At 39.2% G+C, this 27,492-nt stretch overlaps 1 protein-coding gene across 2 annotated transcripts in view; it reads right to left on the reverse strand.

The window, feature by feature from the left end:
* Positions 1–19,739: 19,739 nt before the first annotated feature.
* MUSK (muscle associated receptor tyrosine kinase) overlaps positions 19,740–27,492 on the reverse strand; it is a 91,159-nt gene continuing 83,406 nt past the window's right edge. For both annotated transcript variants that reach the window (XM_059412229.1, XM_059412228.1), the window contains 4 exons: positions 24,383–24,584; positions 23,677–23,868; positions 22,161–22,309; positions 19,740–20,982 (listed from right to left, as the gene is read on the reverse strand). In XM_059412229.1, the coding sequence (XP_059268212.1) occupies positions 20,300–20,982; positions 22,161–22,309; positions 23,677–23,868; positions 24,383–24,584 (1,226 nt within the window). In that variant the 3' untranslated portion in view covers positions 19,740–20,299. The remainder of the gene's footprint in view (positions 20,983–22,160; positions 22,310–23,676; positions 23,869–24,382; positions 24,585–27,492) is intronic.

The following is a 27,492-nucleotide window of genomic DNA, read 5'->3' on the forward strand; positions in this document are numbered from 1 at the left end:
GATTTTCCAAAGGACTGTTAGCAGTTACTCTCATTTGTTCACGGAAAGGCAATTTAGAGAAATAAACCGTTCCTTTCTTTAAAAATTGGCTCTGATTAACAGGCTTTCTTCTTTTTTCAACGGAATGAGTGAAGTTTTATAACGCCAATTAGTTTGGTGAGTAGTTAGCTTGCCGTCTATGGTTAACGATTATTTTGTATAGAAAATTAATTACTTCATTCTTTCAACTAGCATTCTTCCCCATAGCCTGAAAATTTAAAAAAAAAAAATTTTTTTTTTTTTAAATTTTTGTTTTGGTGAACTACCCAGTACACATTCTCTCCTGATCTTCTCATATGTGTTTCAATTGCTGGTTTCTATCCAAATGCAGAGTTCATTTAACTAAGCCCTGCCAGGGCCTTTTCTGTGGGATTTCCCCCCCCCCCCATTTCTGGAGACTTCTATTTCTTCTGAATGTCCCTGTCTGGGAAAGATTATCTTGGCAGAGGAGGGGGACGTTGGGAAATAAGAGAGGGCAGCACTTAGTTGCCAAACAGAAGTAGTGCCTCACTGACTTCAGAGAAATGTGAGTGGGGCTGGTGGGAAGCTTAGAAGTCCCGCAGTTTTTCAGAAGTGTAAGTGATCTCATTCTTTTTCCTTAAATGACTTCAATCCCATGAAGCCAGAGGGAGGCAAGCGCTTTTCACGGAGCCACGGATGCACAGAGAGGAGGTCCAACAATAGCAATGTATGATTTGGGGGCGACTTAAGTCGCTTGCTGGATTTGTCCAGTTTACAGGACCTTACTGTTGCACATCACGTGGTTGTCCTAACCAGCAGAGGGCTCTTCAAATGGTATGCACTGGGGGCCAGCCCAGTTGTTAAAAAATCAAAATGCTTCAAGGATCCTCTGGATCTTCCCCAGATATCCTAACTAAAGTGTTATTCATCTAGCAAGAGGGGAGGCCTTCTTTGGATGGTTACCTCCATAATCTACCAGTGCCTGGGCTGTATCAGTTGGTAAATATTTTAATGATCACTTCAAATAACCAATCTTCTTTCTGATTTTTCATTCTACCAACTCATTCTTTTTTTCTTTGTTCATTTACTCAACAAATACTTACTGCTGTCCTGCTAAATGCAAGGCATTGTAGATGCCAGAGAAACACTACTGAATATGACAGACGAGGTCCCTGATCTGGTAGCAGTTACTTCCAAGTAGAGAGAATCAATAATCACTATGAATACAAAGATGTAGATGAGATCCTTTAGTAATGTTGGGTGCCATGAAGCCAGTATAACTCCAGGAGATGCAGGAGTCCCACCCCTATCTGTAGTTTCCCTTTCAGTTTCAGTGACCATGTCAACCACGTCTGGGAAGCAGATGTACCTTCTTGTGACAAATTGTCAGATGGTCAACAGCAGCCCAACTCTATGTCACAACGCCGGGGTCACTCACCTATCTTGGTCTCCACTCCTGGGCATGTTCTCTCCCATCACCTAAGAAGGGTGAGTACAGCACAATAAGATATTTTGAATGAGAGAGAGACCACGTTCACATAACTTTTATTATAAGCTTATTGTTATAATTGTTCTATTTTATTATTAGCTGTTGTTGTTCATCTCTTCTGTGCCTAATTTATAAATTCAACTTAGTCATAGGCACATTTATGTAGGAAAAAAACAGTATTTGTAGGGCTTGGCACCATCCCTGGTTCACCCATCCACTAGGGGTCTTGGAAGGTGTCCCCTGTGATAAGGGGGGGACCGTTATAACTGCCAAGGAGGGGTTCCTTAGATGGAAGGGTTAGAGAAAGCCTTCCTGAGGGGGATTATCAGCTGAGACTCAACTAGGCAATTTTGCTGATGTCTGCTGGGTTCTGTAGTATGTCTAAGAGCTGCCAGCTGGAGCTCTACTCCATGTACATCTAGACTCCCGTCTTAGGCATTTCCACGGCAATGGCAGAAGTAGAAGAAAGGGAGCAATCCAGAATCTGCCACACTGACCAGCTTCACTGGCTAAAGGAATTGTTGTGGACAAACCCAGAGACAAATAGGGGACGTACCACAATGTCAAATAGCAAGCGATGTGGATAAAGTCACCGGTGAAAAAATGGGGTCATGATGTGATCAACCATATATTCTTTTGTTAATTTTTCTCTTTAAGCCAAAATATTTATGTTTTTAAAAACTTGCTGTTTTTCAGGGCGCCTGGGTGGCTCAGTGGGTTGGGCCTCTGTCTTCGACTCGGGCTGTGGTCTCGGCGTCCTGGGATCAACCCCCATGTCAGGCTCTCTGCTTGGCGGAGGGCCTGCTTCCCCCTCTCTCTCTGCCTACTTCACTGCCTGCTTGTGATCTGTCTGTCAAATGAATGAATGAAATCTTAGAAACAAAAACAAAAAATCTTGCTGTTTTTCTCTCCATGGCTACAGCAACCTGTTCTTATATGTTGGTTTCAGTCTCTTAGTATCTTCTTAAACCACTTGGAGAATACTAATTGAAATATTTTTTCTTAAATTTTCTTAGTTTTGTGAAATATGGCTTTTTTCCCCCTCAGGAGTCATTATTTTTTCATAATACGTTCCTCTCGGTCCCTCTCATTGGTGCTGTGGTTCGTCTCAGATGTCTGCTGATGCTGAGATCTCTGTTCCCTTTTGTGAAGGATTGGGTTGATTAACAGAAGGGATAGCTGTGAGATTTTTCCAATCAGTCTTTCTTCCAGTTGACCTCTCCCCTGCATGGGAGAGCTCACTGCATGTTTGGTGTACTTGGCAGACTTCAATTTAGAGAATAAGAGCTAGCAAATACCCAAATGAGGGTCATTTTACTCTGAGGTATCAGTATCCACATGGGCAGCCTTGATTCTATCCATGTTTAGATGGGGCTAATTTGAGAGAATAGGGGAGTCAGTGCCGGTGCCAGCCATCTTTCTGCGTGGCCAGGAGCCTGGGAAAGGAGTGAATGGCCGAGAGGAACAGCTGCTGCCTTGGCAGAAAGAGACTTCTATTTTTCTGTCTCTTTCAACTCTTTATACCTGTTTCTTCCCAGCCAGCCTCTCAAGGGGTTAGCCAAGGGGAATGGCTTCTATCGTCACAGCAATTGTTCTCTTGTTTCTTGGGCTCTGTTATCTGTCAACATGATGCCGTCTGCTTTCCATCTTCCAGAAAGTTATCAAATCTGTTGTCTACTGAGGCCCTGGATAGTGAGACAAACACATGTGTTTCCTCTCCCATGTTGAACAGGAAGCCCATCTAAACATTTATAACCTCGCCATAAGCCCTTTCCAGATGAAGAATTACTTAACTACTTAAATCCTCAAGTTAAACAATACCAGTCAATTGATTTATATTAACATTGTCCATTTTCTATCACTTATGTTACCTTATGGTTCAATTTTTCCTTTGTAACAAAAATAGGATATTAATTTTAAGGATTTCTTTTCAAAAGTTACTAGCCCTTCCAAGGACAGATTGACCAAAGCAGTTCCAGGCTCAATCTAATTTCAATTCAACAGTCTTTCCCTTAAAGCTGTTCTCTGGCTCTTAGAAACTTCTTTAATCTCTCTGGGAAAGACGCATTTAGCCATGAATAAGGATTATTTTGCAATCTCTCTGCTGGAAGAAAAATTCTCAAGTAAAGTAGACCCTTTTGCCCTCACCCTCTAACTCCCACCCCCACCCCCCAGCAAAGAAATTTCCTGGAGACACACTATTCTCAAGCCAAGGATTCTGCCCAAGAGATTCCGGGCTCACAATTACTTCAGGCAAATTGCCCACTGCACACCCTGGTCGGCAGCCAGGGGTTATCCAGCAGCGCAGACCTCTAGTTTAGTTACCCCCATCTTTGAGGTTTAAGGCTTAGGGAAGGTGACCAATTCTTTCAAACTCTTTGCCTTTCAAACTCTTTGGTGGGAGACTTCTCCTTTTTTTCTGGCTTGGGGAAATGAGAAGAACATCCTGACTGCTTACAATATCACTGTAAATGGTTGTAACCATGATCGTAAACGTGTGCCTTTCTTTCCCCAGAACACTGGAACTTATCTCCGGCTGGAATTTTGTTTGACCCTTGAATCACGAAAGGCATAGAATTATAATTCCTAGAACTTGAATAGAAAACATTTTAGCTTGTTTTGGGATTTATTAACTTCAATGAACCAGTACGTACAAATAGAAGAAAAGAACATGTATTAAACCAATTGGTCCTTTATATAAGTACATTATAATTGTAACACTGTTGTGAATAATCTCACACCCTCAATATTTTCCAATATTTGAGCTATTTCCAGTTTAACTCTTTTACTTCAATTGAGGGTTTTTGTTTTGTTTTTTGGTTTATGATAGGTATAAGGTAGAAACTCTAGGATGAGGCCAAATAGCTTTACGCCATGGTCTCTGATCATATACACTAGTATGTAACCAGTCACATAAGCCTCAATGATCACCAGTGCAAGAGACACAGACAAGCTTGCTTCTGTAGGGATCAGCAAAGATCCAAGGGCACTGTGCATAACCTTGGACCCTATTTTTTAATATTCATGAGGCCAGAATCTTTTGCCATTTACCCAGATCCCATCCTGAAAAAAGACAGAGGATGAATGAATCCATCTGAGAACCAGAGAATTTCATACGAAGTGATAGAGTTCCTAAAGAACTATTTAAATAATGTTAGGGAACAAGTTTACTGCGGTCAACTAAAACATAGATTTCCATTCTAGGCAGCAGGTAGGAATACATGAAGAAGCAGTAAGAAAGCTTGCATTTTCTCTGTACTGTGGTGTGAATAAATCTGTGACTCTGATAGTATATGTATTTAATGACCTGTTTCTTCAGACTGAGATGCAAATGTGTTTACATTATTTTTCCAATTACTAATTCAAACACCCACAAATTCTTCCTCCTGAATTCTCTCCTCCTATATTGTCCAAAGAAGGACTCAGTCAGGGGGGACCAGCTCTGCCTTAGCAATCCAGAGAAGAGAGGGGACTGGATGAATCGGTCCATCAGACCTACTGTTGTAACTGTTGCTGTCGGACAGTCTGTTTCTCCTTGTCCCCTATTGCCGCGATGTCTTTGCTAGTCTGAACCCATCCCTGCGCTTTGGCAAGGGTTTAGACTGACAAACCTCTGCATGGATCACCGGTCTGGGGGTGCGTTCCACTCCCCCCTCATGCTGTATAGAACTAGCCTCCTCTCCCATACTTCATACACTGAGCTCCAGTACCATCCCATGCCTCCTCTTTCTTCTGGTCAGTGTTTCTGTGAAGCTTTGCTGTTCTTCATTGGCAGAACTTGGTCAGACCATCACAATCCATTCTGACCAGTTCTCCAACTTTGGATCTCAGCATCAGGAGCTGAGTTTCCTCCAGAAAACCATTGGCTTCCTGAAAATTAGTCTGTCCTGCCTCCATGCTATATTTAGTCTGTCCTGCCTCCATGCTACATTATTAAGGTGTCTCTGGGGAAAGCAAACTCCATCTAGTAGCAAGAGGTTCCCCTTTGCCCTTCAGCCATGAAATGTTTTTTAAGCCCAGCCCCTCAGGGGTTATCTCCTGTTTCTGCTGTGTGAAATTCAGCTCAAGAAAAGAGGCACATATGCAATGATTTTTTTTATAGTGCTGTTTAAAATATGCAAATAATCCAAAAGGTATTCAAATACTGATTACATGATGGTTTATTGGAATATTACTTCTTACTTTTTTTGCTTCTGGAAAATTTAGAGCTACTTAAGATAGTTTTTCCCTCTGGATTTTGTTCCCAGTTTTAAGGGTTTTATTTCCTTTGCCACAGAGGCTTTTGCAGTAGCCCTTGATTAACCCCCAGCAGAGAGCTGTGTCTACCAGAACAGTCCACTCTGGGGCAGAGGGAATCGGGACAGGGGCTGTGCCAGTGCTGAAATTCTAGGGTACCTAATACCTGGAACACGGTTTATAAGGAGCTATACAGGCCTAAGTAGGCATGTCTCTGTGGCTCCTTGGGACCTCTCACCGCATGAGGAGGGTCATTGCTAGAGAAGGACCAGAGTGAGGCCCTCTTAACTATGAGGCCTATGTTAGGGCCCCCTTCTGCCCAGGTCTATGGTTGGTAACGATCTGTGCTATGGATTTTTCATAATGAGCGAGACTTACTGGTGCCTGTTGATGGATTACATTGTTTAGTGCCAAGCTTGGAATTTTCCTAGCTGAGCAAGTCCTTTTGAGATGTTTGTGAAATATTATCAAATAGGCTTTTTTTTTTTAATTCCCCCAAATCAGCTTTGAAAATTTCCTCAAGTGTGAGCAAAGATGTGAAATCCTTGACAAGGGGAAGAGTTATGGTTTACCAAACTTCAACTGGGATACTTTCCCTTTCTCATTTCTGGCACGTTGGCATAGACCTCCAGGAATATTTTTGCTAGAGCTACGGGAAAAACTTGATTTCTTAAGTGCTGAGAAACCAGGTTGCATCCATGATAGAAATCAGGACATACTGTTGTTTGTAAATGGTAAGGAGAATAGAAAATTGTCTTCTTGCTTCTTCTCTTTCCTCTTTCCTTGTCTCAGGAATGAGAGACAAGGAAACTCAGCCTTTGTGACACTCTGAGGACTCCAATAGCCTGGGAAAATGTGCCACCCCCCAGACTAGGAATCAGGAGTAACTTAAAAAGATTGAATGAATGAGCTAAATGTGTGCTGTTAGTGTCACAGAGAAAAAAGGTGGAGCCAGGGAGTTTTCATCTCATTTTTTTTTTGGTAGTCAGCTAAGCTTGAATTTGGAGAGTCTGTCTTCCCCCTGAAATTCAGTTATTGCTTCAATGAAAAAGGAAGGCAGGGTCTGAGACCAAACGATACAACTGATGTTACCAGGATTTATACTCTGCCGGTAGTACTAAGGGAGCTGGTCACCACAAAAGGCTAACCTTTAACGACAGGATGGCATCCACAAAAATATACCCTATAATAAGGGAAATTTCCAAGTTAAAAAATTCAAAAAGCCAACAAACTCAGATGTTGAATTCAAGAGAGTGATTTCAGCACCCCTTTAACGCCTTCCCCCTCTTCCATATTTTAATTGAGTCAGTTGAAAAAAAGTCCAGTGAGAGGGAACATCGTTTTAGCAATGGAAACTAGAGAAGGGTATCATCTACAAGTCAGAGACCTGGAAGATTTTTCTTTGTAAGATAGGAGCAGGTGAATCTGGATTGATGGCTCCTGATGGAAGACTGTTTAAGAAGCAGTTAAAAAAGATCTTCATCTCTTTTAATTCAGAATGACAGAGCTGAAGAAGACAGTGGTTAGCCAATGCTTTAAGGCTCCACTTAGGTCCCATTTCCTTCCCAGACCCAGAAACTCGTTCTCCAGCTGCAACCCAACACCCTTCTCTAGGGGACAGTCCTCCAGTGACAGGAGCTGTCTCATATGGTGTTGCTGGAAAGGTCACCTTCTACAGTCCCTCCCTCTCTGCCCCTGTCCTAGGTTGGCTTCTAGCCAAAGGCTGACCGAAGCACAGGCCTACCAGCTCAGTCTCCTTTGCTTCTGGGTAGGACAACCTCGGTGGTATAATCTGTGCTCAAGAGCTCCCAGTGAGGTCAAGAGGAGCCACATGTCAGCTGAAAACACCCCTTTGCCCAACTCCTCTGTTGCCCAATCCTGCTTCCCTCTCTCCCTCCCTCAGTATTTCCCCCTGAGAACCCTCCCTCAACAAATCACCTGCACAGGATTCCTCAGCTGAGACATGGCTTCTAGGAAACCTGACTTAAAACAGCGAGGTAAGAGTGCATTCTTTACGGAGGAGCTCCTGGGCTCAGATCACTCCCTGAGAGCAACAAGGACCCCATCACTTGGGGTAGGCAGAGTATTGATAGCCCTTGGTATGGGTAGCCATGGAATGACTAATACAGTTATTTGTGGTGAGCAGGTGGAAGTAAGTACACTAGTCTGTGCAATGTCCTGGCCTCATAGCACTCATTTATATTTGGAACACTCTTGCTTAATTCTTTATTTTCATGATTTTGTTTCTTTTCTGCTAGAATGAAAAATCCACCACATCCTAGACCTTGTCCATCTTCTTCACTCAGGTTTTCCCAGTATCTACAGCAGTGCCTAGCATTTAATACCTATTAAGTGACTATTGGTTAAATGAATGAGCAGAAGTTTCATAAATGGTCGGAAGAAGGAATGACTGAAGAGGAGATTGGTTATTAGGTGTGAGGGTTAAAATATTTATTGATATGGCCCAGGCCCCAACAATCAAAAGAATCACCATCCATAGGGTGTGGAGTCCCATCTTGCCAGCTGATAACGTATTAGTTAGTAGATCTAGGGAATTTGTGTCTGGTTAGCTTCTCAAGTGTTTAGCCAAGAAAAATGGTTTCTACATCCTTCATATCATTCTACCGTTTCCTGTGTTCTATGTTCTGTCAGCATGATTTCATCTACTTTCTACCTTCCAGAAATGTATCAAAATCTACAGTCCACTGAGGCCCCGGGGTGGTGAGGGAAACGCAAGTGCTCCCCCTCCCGTCTTGAACTGGACGCTCATTGAAACATTTAAAATTCCACCATAATACAAAAAATAAAAATAAAAAAAATAATAAAATTCCACCATAATAACACTTACTGTAATTATTACTATGTTAGGACTCAAGTCCGCCATGTTATTTGTTGTTTTCTGTTTGTTCTGGTTTTCTGTTTCTCTTGTTTTCTTTTTCCTGACCCCTCTCACTGAACAATTTCCAAAATTCCATTTTGATTTTTCTATAATGATCTTAAGTATGTCTCTCTGTATACTTTTTTTTTTCTGGCTTCTCTAGGTATGATGTTATATTTATGCAACTTGGAGTCTGTTAACTTAGCCTCCCCTCTTTATAATAGAATTGCCTTAAAAACTTCCTTGACATACATTTAGAACCCAGTGGGGTTGAAGGTCTTAGCTCCCACCTGGACTCAGCCTTTTCTGACACCACTTGGGCAGGATGGTGTTGCTTCATTATGACCTGGTGAAGATGGACATTCAGGCCCCCACTTGGCTTTTTTTTGGCCTGGGTGGGGGTGAGGTCAGTTTTCCTGCAGTGTTTAAATGTTTTCTGCTTTGCTATGGTGCCCTTTTCCTAGTCCTTTGACTAAAGAGAGCAACTTAGGGCTTTTATTTTATTTTATTTTATTGTTTTTTAAATGTCCATTGGTGTTTCTGGGTTGTCAGCTTTTTAAGCTTCAAGTCTGAGATATTTGAAGCAAAAAGGAAATCTAGAGAAGTCACCATGTGTCATTCCTTGGGTCTATCTTCTTCTTACCCAATCTGCCTTTTCTTCTTTCCTTTTAATCTCCTTATATTTGTTTTATACGTGACATTCATGAGCTTTAGTTGTATTTAGTGGGAGGTGTGGGGAAAAGCACATCTACTCTATCTTCCTGGAAGTGGAAGTTTGCTGTATAGATTTTTATAACCTTTCGATGTTGACTCAAATAAATGTATTGCCTACTAAAGATAATTAAATAAAAATACAATAATGCAATGGAAACAGTGGAAAGTAGGTTGGATTCTTGAGATAAGAATGTAATGCTTTAGCAAATCAATTAAGACACTTATCCTGTCTCAAAGGGAAATGATACAAAATTAATTCAGTGATAGTAAAGATAAGGAATATGAAGGCCATCTCAGAACATGCATTCTTAGAGGGATTCCAAAAAATTAGAACTGAACAGACAAAGGACAATCAGTAGGAAAGAAATTGTGGAACACACTTGATAGTACACAAAATGACAACAACAACAAAAAAGATTTTAAAGATATGAAAAAAATCCATGATGTTTCTAGGAATTAAAAAAAAAATTAAAGTAAAGCAAGACCACAAATTTTCTCCCTTATCAGGTTAAATATTAAAATTTGATGGTGGGGCAGCTGGGTGGCTGAGTGGGTTAAGGCCTCTGCCTTCAGCTCAGGTCATGATCCCAAGGTCCTGGGATTGAGCCCTGCATCGGGTTCTCTGCTCAGCAGGGAGTCTGCTTCCTCCTCTCTCTCGGCCTTTCTCTCTGCCTACTTCTGATCTCTGTCAAATAAATAAATATAATCTTTTAAAAAAATTTTGACGGTATTCCCAGTTGGCTAGATTATGAGAAATGGGTAATTTCACACATTGCTCTTGGTTGTATGAACTGTTGCAAGGTAGCTGGAGGGTAATTTTACAACATACATTAAAATTCCTTAAAATGGGGGAGCCTGGGTGGCTCAGTGGGTTAAGCCGCTGCCTTCGGCTCAGGTCATGATCTCAGGGTCCTGGGATCGAGTCCCACATCTGGCTCTCTGCTCAGCAGGTAGCCTGCTTCTCTCTCTCTCTCTCTCTCTCTCTGCCTGCCTCTCCATCTACTTGTGATCTCTCTCTGTCAAATAAATAAATAAATAAAATCTTTAAAAAAAATAAAATTCCTTAAAATGTTTATTGAGTCTGATCCAATTTTTTCAGTTCTATTACTGTATCCTTAGGAAATAGGGAATAGAGGTGAGTAATGATTTAGCTATAGGATGGTTCATGGCAACTTTCTATATAACAGCAAAAATTAGACACAATTGTATATCAAAACCCTTGGAAGGATTTCCTGTGCATCAGGCACTTCCTAAGCTTTGTCCACATATTAACCCATTTAATCCTTCCAACAACCTATGAATAAAGTGTTATTATCATTCTCATTTTATAAATGAGGACAATTGAAGCCCAGAGGGATTTAGTCAGTTGCTGGGATTTGCGTCAGTGCCTGGGTCCATGCTTTCCACCATTCTATCTGCTGTCTGTCTAGATAACACTTATGTCCCTTGTATATAATGGCTTGTTATACAGCCATTAAAATAATGTTTCAAATGTTTATATTTAAATTATAAAAATATGGTCCAAATCGATTAATAATGGAACACTAGCAAGTTACTAAATAACTAGGCAATCTTGGGGAAAAAAAATATATATGGGTAGTTTTTATTTTTTTTTAAGACCTATTTATTTTAGAGACAGAGGTTGAGAAAGCAGGAGGGGCAGAGGGAGAGGGAGAGAGAATCTCAAGGAGACCCCACGATGAGCACAGAACCCTGCGTGGGGCTTGATCTCATGACCCTGAGATCAAGATTTGAGCCAAAACCAAGAGTCAGTTTCTCAACTGACTGCACCACCCAGGCACCTCTATAAAGTGTAGATTTTTAAAGTGCAGCATCTAAGTGTAAAGGTTCATGTCAGAGGATGAAGGATCTTTCCCTGAGGGCTTTGGACTCCTCTTGCTGACTATGCTGAAGATGCAATGATTTACCTCGTAATGAGAAGTTCTGAGCAAGTGCCAGATAAATTCACATTTGCTGCAATAAGAGGTATTTCATAAGAAAAATGAATTTTGGGGGTGTCTGGGTGGCTCAGTTGTTAAGTATCTGCTTTCGGCTCAGGTCATGATCCCAGGGTTCTGGGGTTGAGCCCCGCATTGGGGTCCCTGCTCAGCAGGAAGCCTGCTTCTCCCTCTCACATTCTTCCTGCTTGTGTTTCCTTTCTCAGTCTCTCTCTCTCTCTCTGTCAAATAAATAAATAAAATCTTAAAAAAAAAAGAAAAAGAAAAACTGAATTTTCTCCAAATTTCTCTAACATTGGATGAGTAGATGCATATTTCCTTCCAAAATTGTCATAAGTATTTTAATATTTAAATTATGTTTTCATAAAGTTTTGCAAAACTGATCTCCTCACTGGAAACTGGGTTTGTCAGCCATAGAAACTGAGATAAGTATGTTTTTCTTAAAATATTAGAGGCTTATTATTAAAGATTATCTTAAAAATTGTGACTCCTCAAGCATTTCCTGGTCTTGGCTTTCTTAGAAACTGAGTTTACTTGTGGTTCTTTGTTCTCTCAGTGTCATTCCTCTGTAGGTCTTTCTTGCTTCTTCTGTGGTTTTATTCCTCACCGCCCATCCCTTCTGAGAGGCTTTGGGGAATAGACTGAAATCGGGGTGATTCTTTTTTTAGGCTGCCATAAACAAAGCGATCTGAACAGAGTAATATGGGACAGAATGATCTTCAGTGTTCTGGGAAGGTGACTTCAACAAATAATGATAAAATGAGTGACTTCAATGAATAAAGACAAAATGAATGAATATATGACATTTAATGGACTCTCTTTAGATCCTTAAATATAATACAGCTCAATAATAATTTAAAAAAACACAACAGGTAGTAAAAATAGGGTTGACCTTAAATCATGTATTTGGTCCATACTTGTGTCAAGAATCAACTGAAATAGGAAAGAGCCTCATACTAACCACCATGGTGCCACCATTGCAAAAAAAAAAAAAAAAAAAAAAGAGAGAGTAATGTCATGCCAACACTCTAATTTTAATCACAGCTCTAAATAGTTAAGAGCACACCCAGCAAATGATAGTGTCTATCTAAGTCCGGGGTTTTTTGTGGTTAACATTCTCTCCAACATAACCTTAGATAGTACAGGTGGTTCCCTCTCTTCAGGGCACAATTCTAAATATGGCGTATCCTTTCCAGAGGCTGTGGTTTGAGAGAAGGGTAATGATGGTAACTTGTGTAATTGCAGGTATGATGACGAAGCTTATAAAAAAGAAAAACAACAACTTGGCCTTTGTGAATCTCTTAGGAGTTTTTAATTAGGAGGGACTCACTAAGGAAGACAAGTAAAGCTTTAGAAGTCATGTAATTCTTTTCCTTCACCTTTATTTTGCTTTATACTGAGATGACATGATCTTTTAGAAGGCAAGGCAAACATCTAGGTGTGTATTTTTTTGTTTGTAATTATATAATATTCTGAAATAACATACTGAAAACTACTTGTTTCTACGGTGATTTGTACCAAAGTTAAGGTTCGTAAGTGCATGCATCTTGGTGACAGTGCTACTTAAATAAATCTGAAACAAAGAAAAGAGTCACCCGAAATACATTTGCAGTAAAGAGGTGAATGCACAAGGACAAGCAAACCCTCCCCCCAGGAAGGTAGACTGTGGCTAAAGAGGGGATGTGAGTAAGGCATCAGAGTAACAGACCATGTTGAAAAGGAAACATGCACACCAGTGCTGAAAATCAGGAATGGGTAACAGATACATGCAAGAAATGGTGAATTTCTGCCAGCTGTAATGGCCGAGGATATTGGACGTTATTAAACCAGGCCAGATCTGCCCTCTTGAGAATGAGTATCTAAGTCCACAGCACTGGGAGACTAAGTGTGCACTCCTCCCTAACATGAAAGGCAGTACCAAGCTGTACAGAGGTTTTCAGCTTTGCTCCTAGATCAGGCCCAGAAATAGAGCAGAGAGGAAGAGGAGGAAACTTTAAGGCTCATTTATAACAGTTAGTTAGAAATGTGAGTATGAAGCTTGGGAGAGAGCATAGAGTTAAAGACAAAAATTTCAGCATGTTGTGGTATTTATAGCCTTGCATGAGATGGCTGGATAAGATCACTAGGGGAGAACAGAGGTAAGAGAGAGACGCTGCTCCGGGATCAGGCTGGGGCATGTTCCAATATCCAGAGGCTGGGAGAAGAAGGAGGAAAGAAAAATCCAATGAAGAAGATTAAGGAGGAGCAGGTAATTTCTGGGCTATTAAAATGATTCCAGAAAGGCTTCTTGATCAAAATGGTAGACCTGAGCCCTTTCCTTTCATCCATAGATTTCACTGATGTGATAGTCAATGTATATGAATAAGAATATATCTGCGCACAAGCTGAAACCAATCTAGATGCCATCACTTGGACAAATATTTGGGAGCCAGGAAGGTACCCAATATTCTTATTCGTAAATAACACAGGCATAGGAAACCATAAACCACAGCCTGCAGGACACTTGAGCCAGCTGTCAGAGGAGGTAGGAAGTGATTTCACCAGAAGAGAGGCTCCAGATTTTGAGTCAGCAGATATCGAGGGCAGGGATGGGTTGTGGGTTGTCAATCAGGGTGGTGAGCAAGAGGCTTCGCCACCAGCTGGAGCCCCATGAAGTGCTCTCTGAATCAGTTGGAAGATTGCCTGGAAGAGGCCCTTGGTGTGAGTTGTGAATCTAGGTAGAGAGGCAGAGTAGAATGTGGTAATAATCTTAGACTCTCACAGGGGATTGAGGAGGTGAAGGAAAAAACAGCTTTTTCCAGAAGTGAATTTACACTGAAGTATCCTATCCTCAGAGTAGAGACTTTTCATCACTTTGGCAACTGTGGGAGCTCTAACTCAGCCTGCCTATGCCTTCCCCATGAACCATATACTCAGATCCCACAGGTAGCCAGCCCATTAAACAGAGACCTGCTGGATCAACAGACCATCAAATCTGCAGAAGAAGCCCGCTCCTGGTACCAAAGTGAATCAGAACAACTCTTCATTTGTCATTTTGTGTGTTAAATCAAAGATCACCAGACATTTGTGGAAAGCAAAACCATGAGAGAGGAGAGGCAGAAGAAAGGAAGAAAAAAGTAATATAAAGGACAGAAGTGTACATAAAAACTCTGTGACATTTTACATGATATTTTATCCATAAAATGAGAATTAATGGATATTAAAATACATTATAAAATTGAAAAAATTGAATATCACTTCTTTGGCAACACATATTTACATCATCATATTATTGTGGATATTGTTCCTTTTTTTTCATGATAAGAATCAACCTATTGTCAACACTCAAATCTTAATTTGTTGCAGAACCAAATGCAGATATTATGGACCCTGACTGCACAGAGAGAGCTGTACAGGTGACAGCCTGCAGGGGACGAGGGAAAAGATTGTGGAAATGTGGGAGTTTTAACTGTATCTTCCATAGTCCAGAAGCAGTGGTATATCTCTAAGTGTATCATTTAAAGTATAATAATAAACAATATAACTGCTAATAACATATCTCAGAAACTTAAGAGAAGTTAAAATGTTCTGAACTGCCCATCTTTTATGAAGGGAGCTATTACATACCTGTTCTAGTTGATTGATCCAGAAAGAATATTTGTTAGAAAGTAAGTGTATTTATTAGAGTTGCATTGATAATCATTAGAAGACTGAAACCAGAAATGGGTAAAGTGGTTTGTCTTAGGCTAGGCCTAGAGATGAATCAGAAGAGGGGCTCTTTTATTTTTTATTTGTACCCTTTTAGGAATATTTTAAAAAATAGGTCTGTGTATTGATTGCTATTATTGATAAGTAACCATTATTTTAAAATAAACCAACCAGGATCATAGAGGAAGAAACTCCTAAGTTTTAGAGAGTATTGTAATGCTGATAGCAAATTCTAACAAAGAAGAAAATTATAAGCTTTTAATCTTATGAGCTTATAAATGCTGATGCAAATAAATGTTAACAAAATAGGTTTGGTAGTTCATTCAAAGATTGATGTGACACATCCAAAGAGAGTTTATTCCCAGAACATAAGGATATTCCAACATTTGGAAACCAGTTCATACATTTCTACTTACTGACAGATTAATGAAGGAAAAAGCCACAATCATCTCAATAGATTGAAAATTCAACATTCTTTCCTGATTAATAAATTTTTATAGTAAAAGACAGAAAGAAATATTATCGATGTGATAAAAGGTTGAATCATGTATGACAAAATTTAACTCCTTAATATATAAAGTGCTTTTACAAAGCAACAAGAAAAAGATACACGCAATAGAAAAATAATAGAAGATAAATCACAGAGTAAATCAATTGTCACCAAAACATTAAAAAAATTCAACCTTATCGCATTTAAAGAAATGTAAGCATAAGCTGCAAAATAAAAATTTTAAGCTATTATATTTGTAACCATTATAATTCTCAATACTGGAGAATTTGAAAGAAACAAACTCACTTTTTCATCTAGTTGAAAGATGTATATGTTGATAACATAATTCTGGAAGATAATTTGTCAATATATTAAAAAGCATTGGAAGTGTATATATATGTATCCTTTGATCTAGAAATTACGTTTCTAGAAGTTATATCTAAAGATATAAAGATAGATATTTGCAAAACTTAGCAATATGATTAATAATCAAAATATATTTATAATGAAAAATAAAAGTTAATGTCCAACAATGGAATAATAGTTAATTATTATAGGTCCATATGACAGAATATTGTTCAACCATCAAAAGTGAGGTTGTATATGAATACTTGTTGATATGGAAGATGTTTATGATATATTCAGTGAAAAAACAAAATGCAAAATAATGTTAACAGTATGATCTTGTTTTCATTTAAAATAATTCTCTATAGCTAGCTAGTTAGCTATCGAGCTATCATTTATCTATTTATCTACCTACTTATGAATCTATCTGAAAAAAAAGCTGGGACAGTATTTATCATGATGTTAATGTTAGTTGCCACTGGTTGGTATTTTTTCATTTTTTCATTTTCTCTATTGTACATTGTGTATTATTGGATATTATTTTCTTTTCAAAAAATTAACAAGTATTGCTTTTGCAATATAGTAAATACTACTGTAAGGTAAAAGCATGTATATATTTTTTCTTTTGTTTAAACTATGACAAAGTTCTAATACTCTTTTTATAAAATGACTCTTACAAATCAATTAGAAAAATGAACAACACAGCAGAAAAATGGGCTCTAGTTGATTCCCAAGATAAAAACTATAAATGACCTAAGAACAAGAAAAATTCAACTTCCCTAGTAATTTAAAAAATGAAATCAAAATGAGGTAATCTTTTTCTATCACCAAATAGACAAGTCTTCTAAAAAATAGAGGATTAATTCTCTGTGACAGCAAATGTTTAGGGCTGTGAGATCACTTGTACAACGCAGATGGGAACAATATTTCTAGAGAATATGATAATACATAACAAAAGTCTCAATGTTGTGCATGCCATTTGGCCCAGACGTCCCCTTTCTCAGAATTTCCATAAAGAGATCATTATGGACATGTACAAATAAGGATGCCCATTACAATATTGTTTATAATAGTGAAAATTAGAAAAAAGACTCAAATGTTCAAAAATAACTAAAGTATGGTATATCCATAAATAAGAATATTATTCAGAAATTAAATTGGACTTTTAGAAAAACAGTTAATTACATGGAACAGTTTATAATATACAGCAAAGTGGAAAGAAGTTCTTTTTCTGCTTCATCACAAACCAGGGAATGTGTTTTTTTCGGTACCACCTACAACTGCCTGGTGCTCTTGTCACATCTGATTCTCAGCCACTTAAGATGGCTTGTTGGTGCCTGTTCCAACACTTGGTAACAGTGGTACTGTGTCTCTCTCTCTTGCCTCTCCTTATAAATTTATGCCGTGATTTTCCATCGTAAAATGGGAAAGATCTACATTTAACAAAGAAAACAGTACTGGTAAGTAATGGGTCTGTGTTTCAGAGAGCACGGAGTATATAATCTTAAATAACTTGAAAATGTACTTAGAACTAATGAAAAAATAAACATGCCATTTCTTTGAACTTTTGATTAAATCAACAATGCCAAAATACACTTTTTTTTTTTTTTTGTTATTCAAGACTTGGAGAGGAAATTAATAATATAAGGGGTATAGTGTGTGCTTTGAAACTGCATGTAAATTACAGATCCTGCTCCAGAATAATCAAGATTCAGTAGTTGTTCCCTCTACAATCATGGGAAGCACCACAGTATGGTGATGGAGAGGTCAGCCTCTTTTGGTCCTACACTAGGCTGTTGCTCTTTGGGCCTGGGTCAGTTATGCAATCTCTCTTTGCCTGTTTCCTTACCTAAAAATGGGCATAACGATAGTACAGAAATTGCAGGGATAGGATACAATTAAAGATAATATATTTAGAGGCCTTAGAATATATATGGTAACCATTCAGTAACTGCTAGCTGAGAGTATTATTTTTTATGACTACCATTATTAGGTCCTTATTAGGGGATTTCTGCTTATTTTAGTTTTCAGTTACTTTAAGTATTTAGTAAAATTGAATGGTTTCTGTAACATTTACTTGCTTACTCATCTACTCACTGTATTTCCCAATATCTTTATGATTTGTTTGCTTTGGAATCTTAAATATCAGAGTCTAAAAATACACAGACAGAGAAATTCACGAGGCTGTAAAAGCCAAGAAGAGACAGAAAAGTAAGGGCAGTGATTCAGCAGAACGGATGGAAACAGAAAAGAGCTTAAAGTGGCATGTGATAGAACCAGGTTATGGACATCTGGTTGTGAGGGGCAACATGACTCTTGCAGCACAAGTCACACGCTGGGTACTAAGTACCTGTCCTGACCCTGATTTTCTGTGGGCTGGCTTTTTTGGTTGGCTTGACTTACGTGTCTTTTATAATAAAACTTTCTCAGCTGAGGAAACCCGAAGACCGCTCTGAAGTGTGGAGAGTACCTATTACATACAGGTGTGAACCAAGTCAAGGATGCTGTGGATATTTACATGAAAGGTCCACAAGGGATCCTGGGCCTCTCCAGCTTTTCTGCTTTATTGGCCTCTTGGCCTTTTGTTTAGGACACAGGCTGCGATCTTATTCTTCAACTTGCCCTTTGAATGACTGTCTTAATTTTGGACTTACAATCCTGACTTTGATCCAAAGCACCTCTCTGGGTCTCTGTCCTGAATTCTGACTTCTCTGTTGATGAATCAGAACTCGGAATAAGCATGTCCTCATGTTGTTCTAGCCATGGAATTCAGCTGGCACTGAAATGGAAGGAAGGTTGTGATAGAGTCTGAGTAATGGGCAGTTGGATTGAAAGGCAAGGGATATGAGGAGGGTTTTGGAAAGTAAAACTGATAGACTGTCAGGGGTGAAGAAGAGGGCAAAGTCCAGGGTAATTTCTACGTTTTTGTATTGCTTGCCTGGAGGGCCTTTGGGCAAGAAATGGCAGGTTTTCCAGCAAAGAGGATAAGTTGTTGCATAGAGGCAGATTTGGAGATTTCAGGTGGCTTCTTCCAGCAGATGGTTGAAAATCTACTTTTAAGAATTCAGACCATTTCTCCATTGTCCTAACTACCAATTAGTTTGAATTAGTAAGTTGGTCTGCAGTAGATATGGTTATTTTCTTGTCCCCGTTTATATGCTTTTCAGGAAAATTTGGGCTCATATCATTTCCTAAATAAATTCATATTATTCAAGTTGAGCTTAGAAAAAGATGTTATCATGTGGAAGTCTTCTGAAAAATCTGTGTACCAGGGATCCGAGTTCCAGAGGTGTTTTGTTTTGTTTTGTTTGTTTAACAATAAAAATGTTACAGGATTGGGTTAATAGTCCTGCAGAAAGTTGATAAATAACACTACATTAATTCTACTGCCTATGGAATTGGTTTCTGTCAGGATAAAAAATGTCAGAATGCCCCCAAACATCAAGTTTTAAATAACTCAGAGCCACAAGACCATCTTGTGACATCTCGTAAACTATGGTTTAAGAGATTTAATAGGCTGTGGCAATAAATTAATGAATATCAAATTTGAAATGTGTAGCTTCACAAGCATGTCCAGAAGAAAATGCTATTACTTTGCAGAAGTTATATACATATCAGTCTACAGTGTTACTTTAAAAGTTATTATGTCTGTCAGGGTATTTGTTGCATATATGAGGTTAAAAAAAAAAAAAGTTAAATAACCAAAAGGACAGAAAGTCATGGAAAGTGAAAGAAAGAAAGTGAAGGAAAGATATCAATAAAAATTTCAAAGAAAAAGGTAAATTAATGAGACACAAAAGTTTTTTCAGAAAAACTGTAGGAATAAAATAAGCAGATGGTATTTATGACGAGGGCCACAAAAGAAAAACTTCCACAGGAGAAGCAACACAAAGACAGAAAAGGAAATTAAAAAATCACAGTAAGAACACAGCCTTACTGATTTATCATTTTATTCCTTAGAAGCCCTCTCTCAATAAAGTATACCACAACTCTGTAGAATACAAACAGATATAAAATTACTCATAAATGCGAGAAAGAAATTCAATAAGGAAAAAAACCCAAAAACACCAGCACCCATCTTCGGGTGGGGAGACAATGTTTTTTCCTTCTCAGTTTTCCGTACTTGACCTAAATGTCTTCCAGGAAGAGACGCTACTTCCATAATGGACGGGAATTAACTCTGTTCAAAATGAAGCCCTGCATCACATCTCGTATTAAAATTTAATGCAGCAGAGTCTAAGCCTGCCACCAGCTAACTCAGGGACCCAAGAGGTGTGCCTCCCCGCACACCAGGCTCCAGGTTGCCTCTGCGGGGTGGACTGGGCATGCGTCGGTCTCCCGCGTGAGTTCTGCGCAGGCTCGATTCTGGCCGGGACACAGACTGCGCATGCTCCCGGAGTCCGCCAGCCTTGCTTCCCAGCTGGGGACCGGGGCTGCGATGCCAGGGGTTCCCACGGTGTCATAGCGGGCAAGGCAGCGTTGCCCTGGGCAGGCGTCCGCTCTCAAATGCTCACCGTCCCCTCCGCCCTCTCGCACATTCGCTGCAGGATGCGGTGAATGCTGGGGAAGCTGGGCCTGTGGGCGGGCAGCTTGCTCCAGCACAGGCGCATCAGGTTGTACAGCTCCAGGGGGCAGTCCTCGGGGCAGGCGAGGATGTGGCCGTCGCGCACGTAGTAGATGACCTCCTCGTGCGCCATGCCGTAGTAGGGCTGCAGGCCGTACGAGAAGATCTCCCACAGCACCACGCCGTAGGCCCACACGTCCGACTCGGTGGTGTAGCGGTTGTAGAAGATGGACTCGGGGGGCATCCAGCGGATGGGGATGGCGTCATTTTCATTGGCTTTGTAGTAGTCCGCCGAGTAGATGTTCCTGGACAGGCCGAAGTCGGCGATTTTCACCACCATGTTCTCTCCCACCAGGCAGTTCCGGGTGGCCAGGTCCCGGTGCACAAACTTGCGCTCGGAGAGGTAAGCCATGCCGGCGGCCACCTGCCTGGCGATGCAGAGCTGCTCGGCGCAGGAGAGGGGCGGCGGGGCAGGGCTGGATGCCTGGGCCCCCCCGGACAGGTCGCCGTGGCTGAGGCTGCACCGGCTGTGCGGGGACATGCTGCGGAGGAACTCATTGAGGTCACCGTAGGCCATGTATTCGAAGAGCAGGCACATGGGTTTCCCGACCGCACACACACCTGCAACCAAAATCACGCGCCTTGTTATGCGGGGTGTCTACCGTGGCTCTCCACGAGGAGCGCTCCGACAGCCAGTGACCAAGGTTGGAAAATAAGGGGCCCTGGCCTTCTGTGGACATCATCACAGCCCAACCCTGACCCCATCTGTCTGTTCACACATCTCCTATTTTCCTTTTAAAGTTCGGCTTTTCTGTCACTCCCGCTATAATGCCTCGGCTCCCAGCCCTACTGATCAGATTTTTCTTCTCTTGGCTTAGGGCTTGCCATCCCATGACAATCATCTATTTGTTTGAGGCTTCTCTTCCAAAGTTGTTTGAGGTTTCTCTTCCAACCTGTTAGCACTTTGAAAGTAGAAATCAGGTCTTACTCTTTTTTAAATCCCACACACCTGCGGGGTATCTGGCACAGTAAGTGCTCGATAGGCATTTGGTGAGTGAATTTAGTAATGGATGCTTGTTTTGATCGTGTGATGTTCTATGTTTCTTCTACTTCTTTGAAGAAGGTTGGTTAGGAAGAGGTATGAACTTTGGAAAGGATGACAAAAACAATGGCAAAAATCTTAGGTGAAGTACTCAGTGAAACATTTCAAAATTTAGGTTTTACAGTGTTTATTCTAGAAAGAAAAAAAAATGTGCATATAGAGCCTCAGATTTAGTGCCAGGAGGACATTTGCAAATTTTAAATTCTTGCTATATTTGAGAGGGAAATGGGACACCCTAAAATATTAAATCATTTAGGTTTCACAACTTCATATCACTGTAAAAATAGATTATGAAATCTGGGAGTTTTCTTTCAGACAAAAATTAGAAGTCTCTGTTCAAAAAGGAAGAGAAGTAATGAATACCATTATCTTGGATTTTTTATTTGGGGGCTGGTTTTTAATTCTAGGGATTTAGCAATCAGTATATTTATAGATTCTAGAGAGACAAATTAAGAAATGATAACATTTTTATGAGCAATTTAAAAAAACAATTTTTTTGACCTTTGGTTATTTAATATAATGTTCCATGGTGCAAAAAATACTATATAGGAAGGAACAGAGATGTCCCTCTGATGAAGAAGTAACGGAAAAGGCACAAGTGTAGGATGAAGGAGGAAAACTTGGAAAGACTCCGTTTTGCAATAAATGCAAATAATTTCAATAAGTGCAATACATTTCTTCTTTTCTATTTTCATACCTAAGAGTTTCACAATGTTAGGGTTATCGAATTCTGCCATGAGGGCTGCCTCCCTCTGAAAGTCTGCTTGCATGTCTGCTGAGGCTTCTTCTTTGAGCATCTTCACTGCCACCATTGTGAAAGGTTCATAGGGAAGTAAGCCCGGAGCCCTGAGAGATACATTTATATAGGAAGAGATCAACTATCAGGAACATATACATATTAACATTCATCTACAAACATTCATATATATTCCTTCCACTTTTGCAGCCTTTCCCAGAGCTACAGAATAAAAAAAAAAAAAAAGATGGCAAGAGTAGATTGTACTTAAACCTTTTTGATGCCAGTTAATAAAAATCACTGGGACTGTTTTCAACACAGGTTGTTTGAAAAATGCATTATTTGTAAATGTTAGGAAATCTGAAGAACACAGATCCAATAAGATTGTTATTATAGCCCTAAACCCTTGATCTCTGGCCAGAATCTAAATTCTTGGATGACAGGGACCATGGCTTACTCATCTTTGTATCCTTTTGAAACCTAAAGTGGTGCCTTGCATATTTTTGGTTCCCCATGAGTATATGTGTGAGATTTTCATTAATCATGTAACCTCCATAGGAGGGCTACTGTGAGTGACAGTAAGGTTGTGTCCTGCCCAAGAACACCTGGACAAAATGACAATTGGTGATTAAAACCAAGTCAACATTCCATGGCCCAGTTGTGTGTCTGTGAGCCATATCCATGCAGAAGGGACATTTCCTTCTAGTTCTCACAGAGACAATAAATGGACTAGCCTTGGCTCTTATACATACTCCTTCCTTGAGCTCATTGTTTTCTGGCATTTTTACATTATTTTTCCTCTTTTCTGCTTTGCCATTCTATGGACATCTATTTAATATCTACACATGTCAGGCTCTGAATTCTTTTTTTTTTTTTTTAAAGATTTTATTTATTTATTTGACAGAGAGAGATCACAAGAGAGGCAGGCAGAGAGAGAGGAAGGGAAGCAGGTTCCCTGCTGAGCAGAGAGCCTGATGCGGGACTTGATCCCAGGCCCTGAGATCATGACCTGAGCCGAAGGCAGCGGCTTAACCCACTGAGCCACCCAGGTGCCCCAGGCTCTGAATTCTTAACTGGAAATACTAGGTCAAAGTAAATTTTAAATAAAGTGGAGAAAATAGCAATAGAAAATGGAAGAGAAGTAAAATTTACGGTCACTAAAAACAATGCAAGAAATTATGATTAAAATGTACCATAAAATTATTTTATGAAAAGGAAATAAAATTAAACTTTGCTAATGGCTCATAATTTGAACACTACATAAATGAAGATTCTTTCCTACCCAGCACTGTTTTTCAGCAGAGAAGAAAAACTATTGAGATTCAAAGTACAGTACTCAGTAAAATGAGGTTAACGATGTGAAGAATTATTTGATAATAATTATTGCACATGCAACCTAGGCATCAAGGTAGTGGTCTGGTAACTTTTTAGACACAACATATTTCCGTGGCAAGATTTTTCACATGGGTAACTTTACCTTGCTTGAAAGACCCTTCCAAATGCTCCCTCTCCAATATCTCTCACGTATTCAATGTTATTCCTTGGGTATTCCAGGCTGAGCAATTTGGGATTCAGAAGGAGGGGCATCCTCTGGTACATGGGGTTGGGATGAAGTCTGTCTAGCAGAAGCTCAGAAGGAAGTGTAGTGAGGGTTACTGCTGCCGATTCTCTGCAAGTAAGACAGGGAAGACCAGTGATAAACTCAGGATCAGGTGAGATCTTTGTACTCGGGCTTGGGTTTTTAAAGAGATACGATGTTAGGAGGAAACAAAACGAATTATACCAAGGCAGCGGAAGATCCTTCAGTTTTAAAGTAAGAAATGCTTTCTTTTGTCTGGGAGTCAGAAGGTACCTTTCCTTAGGAATTTTGTCACTATCCAATCTGGTGTGGCAGTGGGCCTAGGGGGTAGGGGCAGATAGGGAGCAGGAATGGCCATATTCTTCCAAATTATTGTTTAGATCCTATCTGCTGTGAAAAATTAACCTTAGGACATGTGATCCTATGCAAAAAGTTACTGATATTTTCAAAGATCATGGTGGGGTGCTTCATCTTAAAGCAAGGCAGTGGATGTCATAAAGAGATGCAGTGTTATATATATTCCTCCTCCTGCCCCCAATTCCAATATTCAGTTTGTAGGTTTTAAAACATTACTACATGTGGTTAGCTTACATTAGAATCTCACCTTTTCTTGTTTTTCCATTGTTTTCGTCGTCGGCAGCAATAAAGAGTAGTCACAGTAAGAAACACAAATATGGCAAAGCTGGACATGATGGAGATTATTACAGTCATGGAGTATGTAGGTGAGACAGAGAACGAGGAAGAGGAAGAGGAAGGCAAGTCTGGAATGTCCACGCTTGGCTTTGAGGACGTCATGGGTGGGAATGCTGTAAGTAAACAAAATTCTTTTCATTCATTCTTAAACTTTTAAGAAGCAGTCTTTGCATTCAAGCAATCTTCACTAAATTCAAGCAAATTTAGTAAACTAAATTTAATTTTAAGAGTGGTTTCGTGGATTAGGTTCTCCCTGGTTATATATTTCTAAAGGCCAAGAGTAAAAATCCAGAGATCCAGCTGTCAGTCAGTCCAGCTTACAGAATCACAGAATTTTAAAGATGAGACCCAGAGAAAGGAACCAATTTTTCCAAGACAAATGCAGATCCTGGGCTAGTGCTCCTTAAATTGCATCATGTTGTTTATGACCTGACAACAATTATGGAGCTAATTAAGTTATTAAATGAAATAATTTCATGAAATTGTGGTCAGGATCATCTAAAGCTGAGCTTTTGTTACATTTACTGTTTTACAAACAAAACAAAAATAATAGAAGAAGATGAAGAGTGGAAATACAAGGACACAAATGGGAAGTGAGTTCATCCAGAAATTGAGCTCCTGTCAAACTTTTATTAAAAAGGTCCATGCAAATATGAAGACAAGGCAAAATCTGCATTACTCTGGAAACCAAATGATGTCATGTTTGTATCACTCTGTAGAGTGCAAAGTCTTCTGTGTATCTATTAAAACAACCCTATTAATTTATATTTTATATTCTTTTAATTGAATAAAGACAAAAACATGGGTACAGAGTATCTTAATAATATAATTGACAAGAATGTTCTAATAGCAAACAGTGTACTTTGTACCCGACATGGAGAGAATAAACCCTATTTTCAAATATTTGCGGAATACTGACAGACATGATCTTTGGTCAAGCCACAAAAATAAATCTCAGATTTCAAAAGCAGAAATTATGTGGATTTATTCTTTGACTAAAATGCAATTAACAATAGACTAAGTAAAATCCATTAGGACATCTAAAAAAAAAATTCAATAACTTTTCAAAGAGTAAAAAGTAGCCATAGTGACAGGTTCAAAAATAGCTTCCTGATAGGGCATATGAGCTTTGGCCAAAGGGAAGTTCAGTGGTAAACTCATAGAGTTATCTTTCTCCATTAGATCAAAAGGATGAAATTGAATGAGCTAGACATTTAACTCAAGATTTGGAAAAAGAAACAAAAATTACAGAGAACAGAGAAAAGTAGCTGATAAAGTAACAACCATGTACAAGCAGAAATTAATAAGTTAGAATACACATACCACAAATGCTAGAATTTAAAAAGAGGTCAATAGTTGGTCTTACATTTATAAAGTAGTCTATCAGTGGAATTTTAATTTTTAAAAGACAAGAAAGGCACAAACATACGAAATTAGGAGTGGTAAAGGAGTTATTACAGTAGATTGAAATAAAAATGCAGTAATACATAATTATGTAGTTACATTTTTTTAATCTTTAGAAAAATGATAGGACCATATTACCGAATTTGAAAAATCAGAAAATCTGAAGTTAGTCATACCCAGGAAATTTAAAAGTCATTATAGAATTAAGGATACATTCTTTTGGTCTTGGAAGAGATTAAATTTCCAGATTTTATAAAATGTTCCGATAAGAGAAAAATCTATCAAATTATTTTAGAAAGTTATAAATACTAACATCACAGCCTGGCAATGTTAGCACAAGGGAAAAGTGCATACATAAATTAAGGAACATAGATTTTAAAAAATCCTAAATGAAATGTTAGCAATTGGCTGCAATATAGGAAATGAATGTGTTTGATATAAGAAATATACTAATATAGCACATCCCAAAGTCAAAAGAAAGCTTTTATTACAGTAGATGCCTAAAGCTGTTTGAAATAGGACACTTAATAAAAGTGATGACAAGTAGCCAGAGATTACAAGGGGTGCCCATTGGATGACTTTTAATGTAGGAGTGGAGACAGTTTTTATGGCCTGAGCACCAATGGCTAGCAACTGGTTTTAGAGCCTGTGGAGATCCAAGTTTGGTCATTGCTGTGGCAGGAAGACCATCAGCTCAGGCACGGAAACTGGAAGAGTAGCTCAGCAGTGCATTTGTGCAAGAACAGTGACAGTATTTCTCATGAGGTATCACGGCAGTGGTGGACTTTGACTTCCTAGATTCCTTTATGATTGGCTTGAAAGCCAAATTGACTTTCTTTGAACTGAGTCTTATGAAGGCTTTTTTTTTTTTTTTAATTAATCCAAGATGGGTGGGGAGGGGGACTTAAATTGGAAAGCTAGACTTCCTGCTAATAATAAGTAGGAGCAAGCATTGCAAGACAGGAAGAGGCAACTATTTTTGTATCTGGATTTTACAGAGCGGTTCAAACCATATTTAACACATGAGGGAATGTAATGTAATTTGCAAAATTGGTTGTGTAGTCTCATTAGTAAATATTAGGATAATTTTTTATGAAAAATATTAGACATGGGGCGCCTCGATGGCTCAGCAAGTTAAGTGCCCAATTCTTGATTTCCCCTCAGGTTATGATCTTGGCGTTGTGAGATAGAGCCCCACATTGGGCTCCATGCTCAGCAGGAGGTCTGCTTCAGATTCTCTCTCCTTTTCCCTTTGCCCCCTACCAAAATAAATAAATAAATCTTTAAAAATATATGTCCAACATAGAGATTAATCCATGAAGACTTAGTAAGATTTATTTTCAAAATGCAGAAGTTGGCATTGTTTGAGTAATAATTTTGCTTCATTGATTTAATTATATCTTCCTTTCTGGATAGTTCTGTTATTCCTTGTTTATTACTTCTGATGTATTTGTTGTGGCCTTCCCTAGTGACCGATTATCTCTTTGGATCCAAATTATCAATCTGGGTCCCCTTCTTTTTGTCTTTTTCTTCTCTCACTGATTTTATCACATCAGGAGAATTTTTATTTACTCATTCATCCATATGTTAATGTATTCACTAAGTTAACATTGATGT

This window comes from Mustela nigripes, chromosome 9 (assembly GCF_022355385.1).
Source record: "Mustela nigripes isolate SB6536 chromosome 9, MUSNIG.SB6536, whole genome shotgun sequence".
Classification (NCBI taxonomy): domain Eukaryota; kingdom Metazoa; phylum Chordata; class Mammalia; order Carnivora; family Mustelidae; genus Mustela; species Mustela nigripes.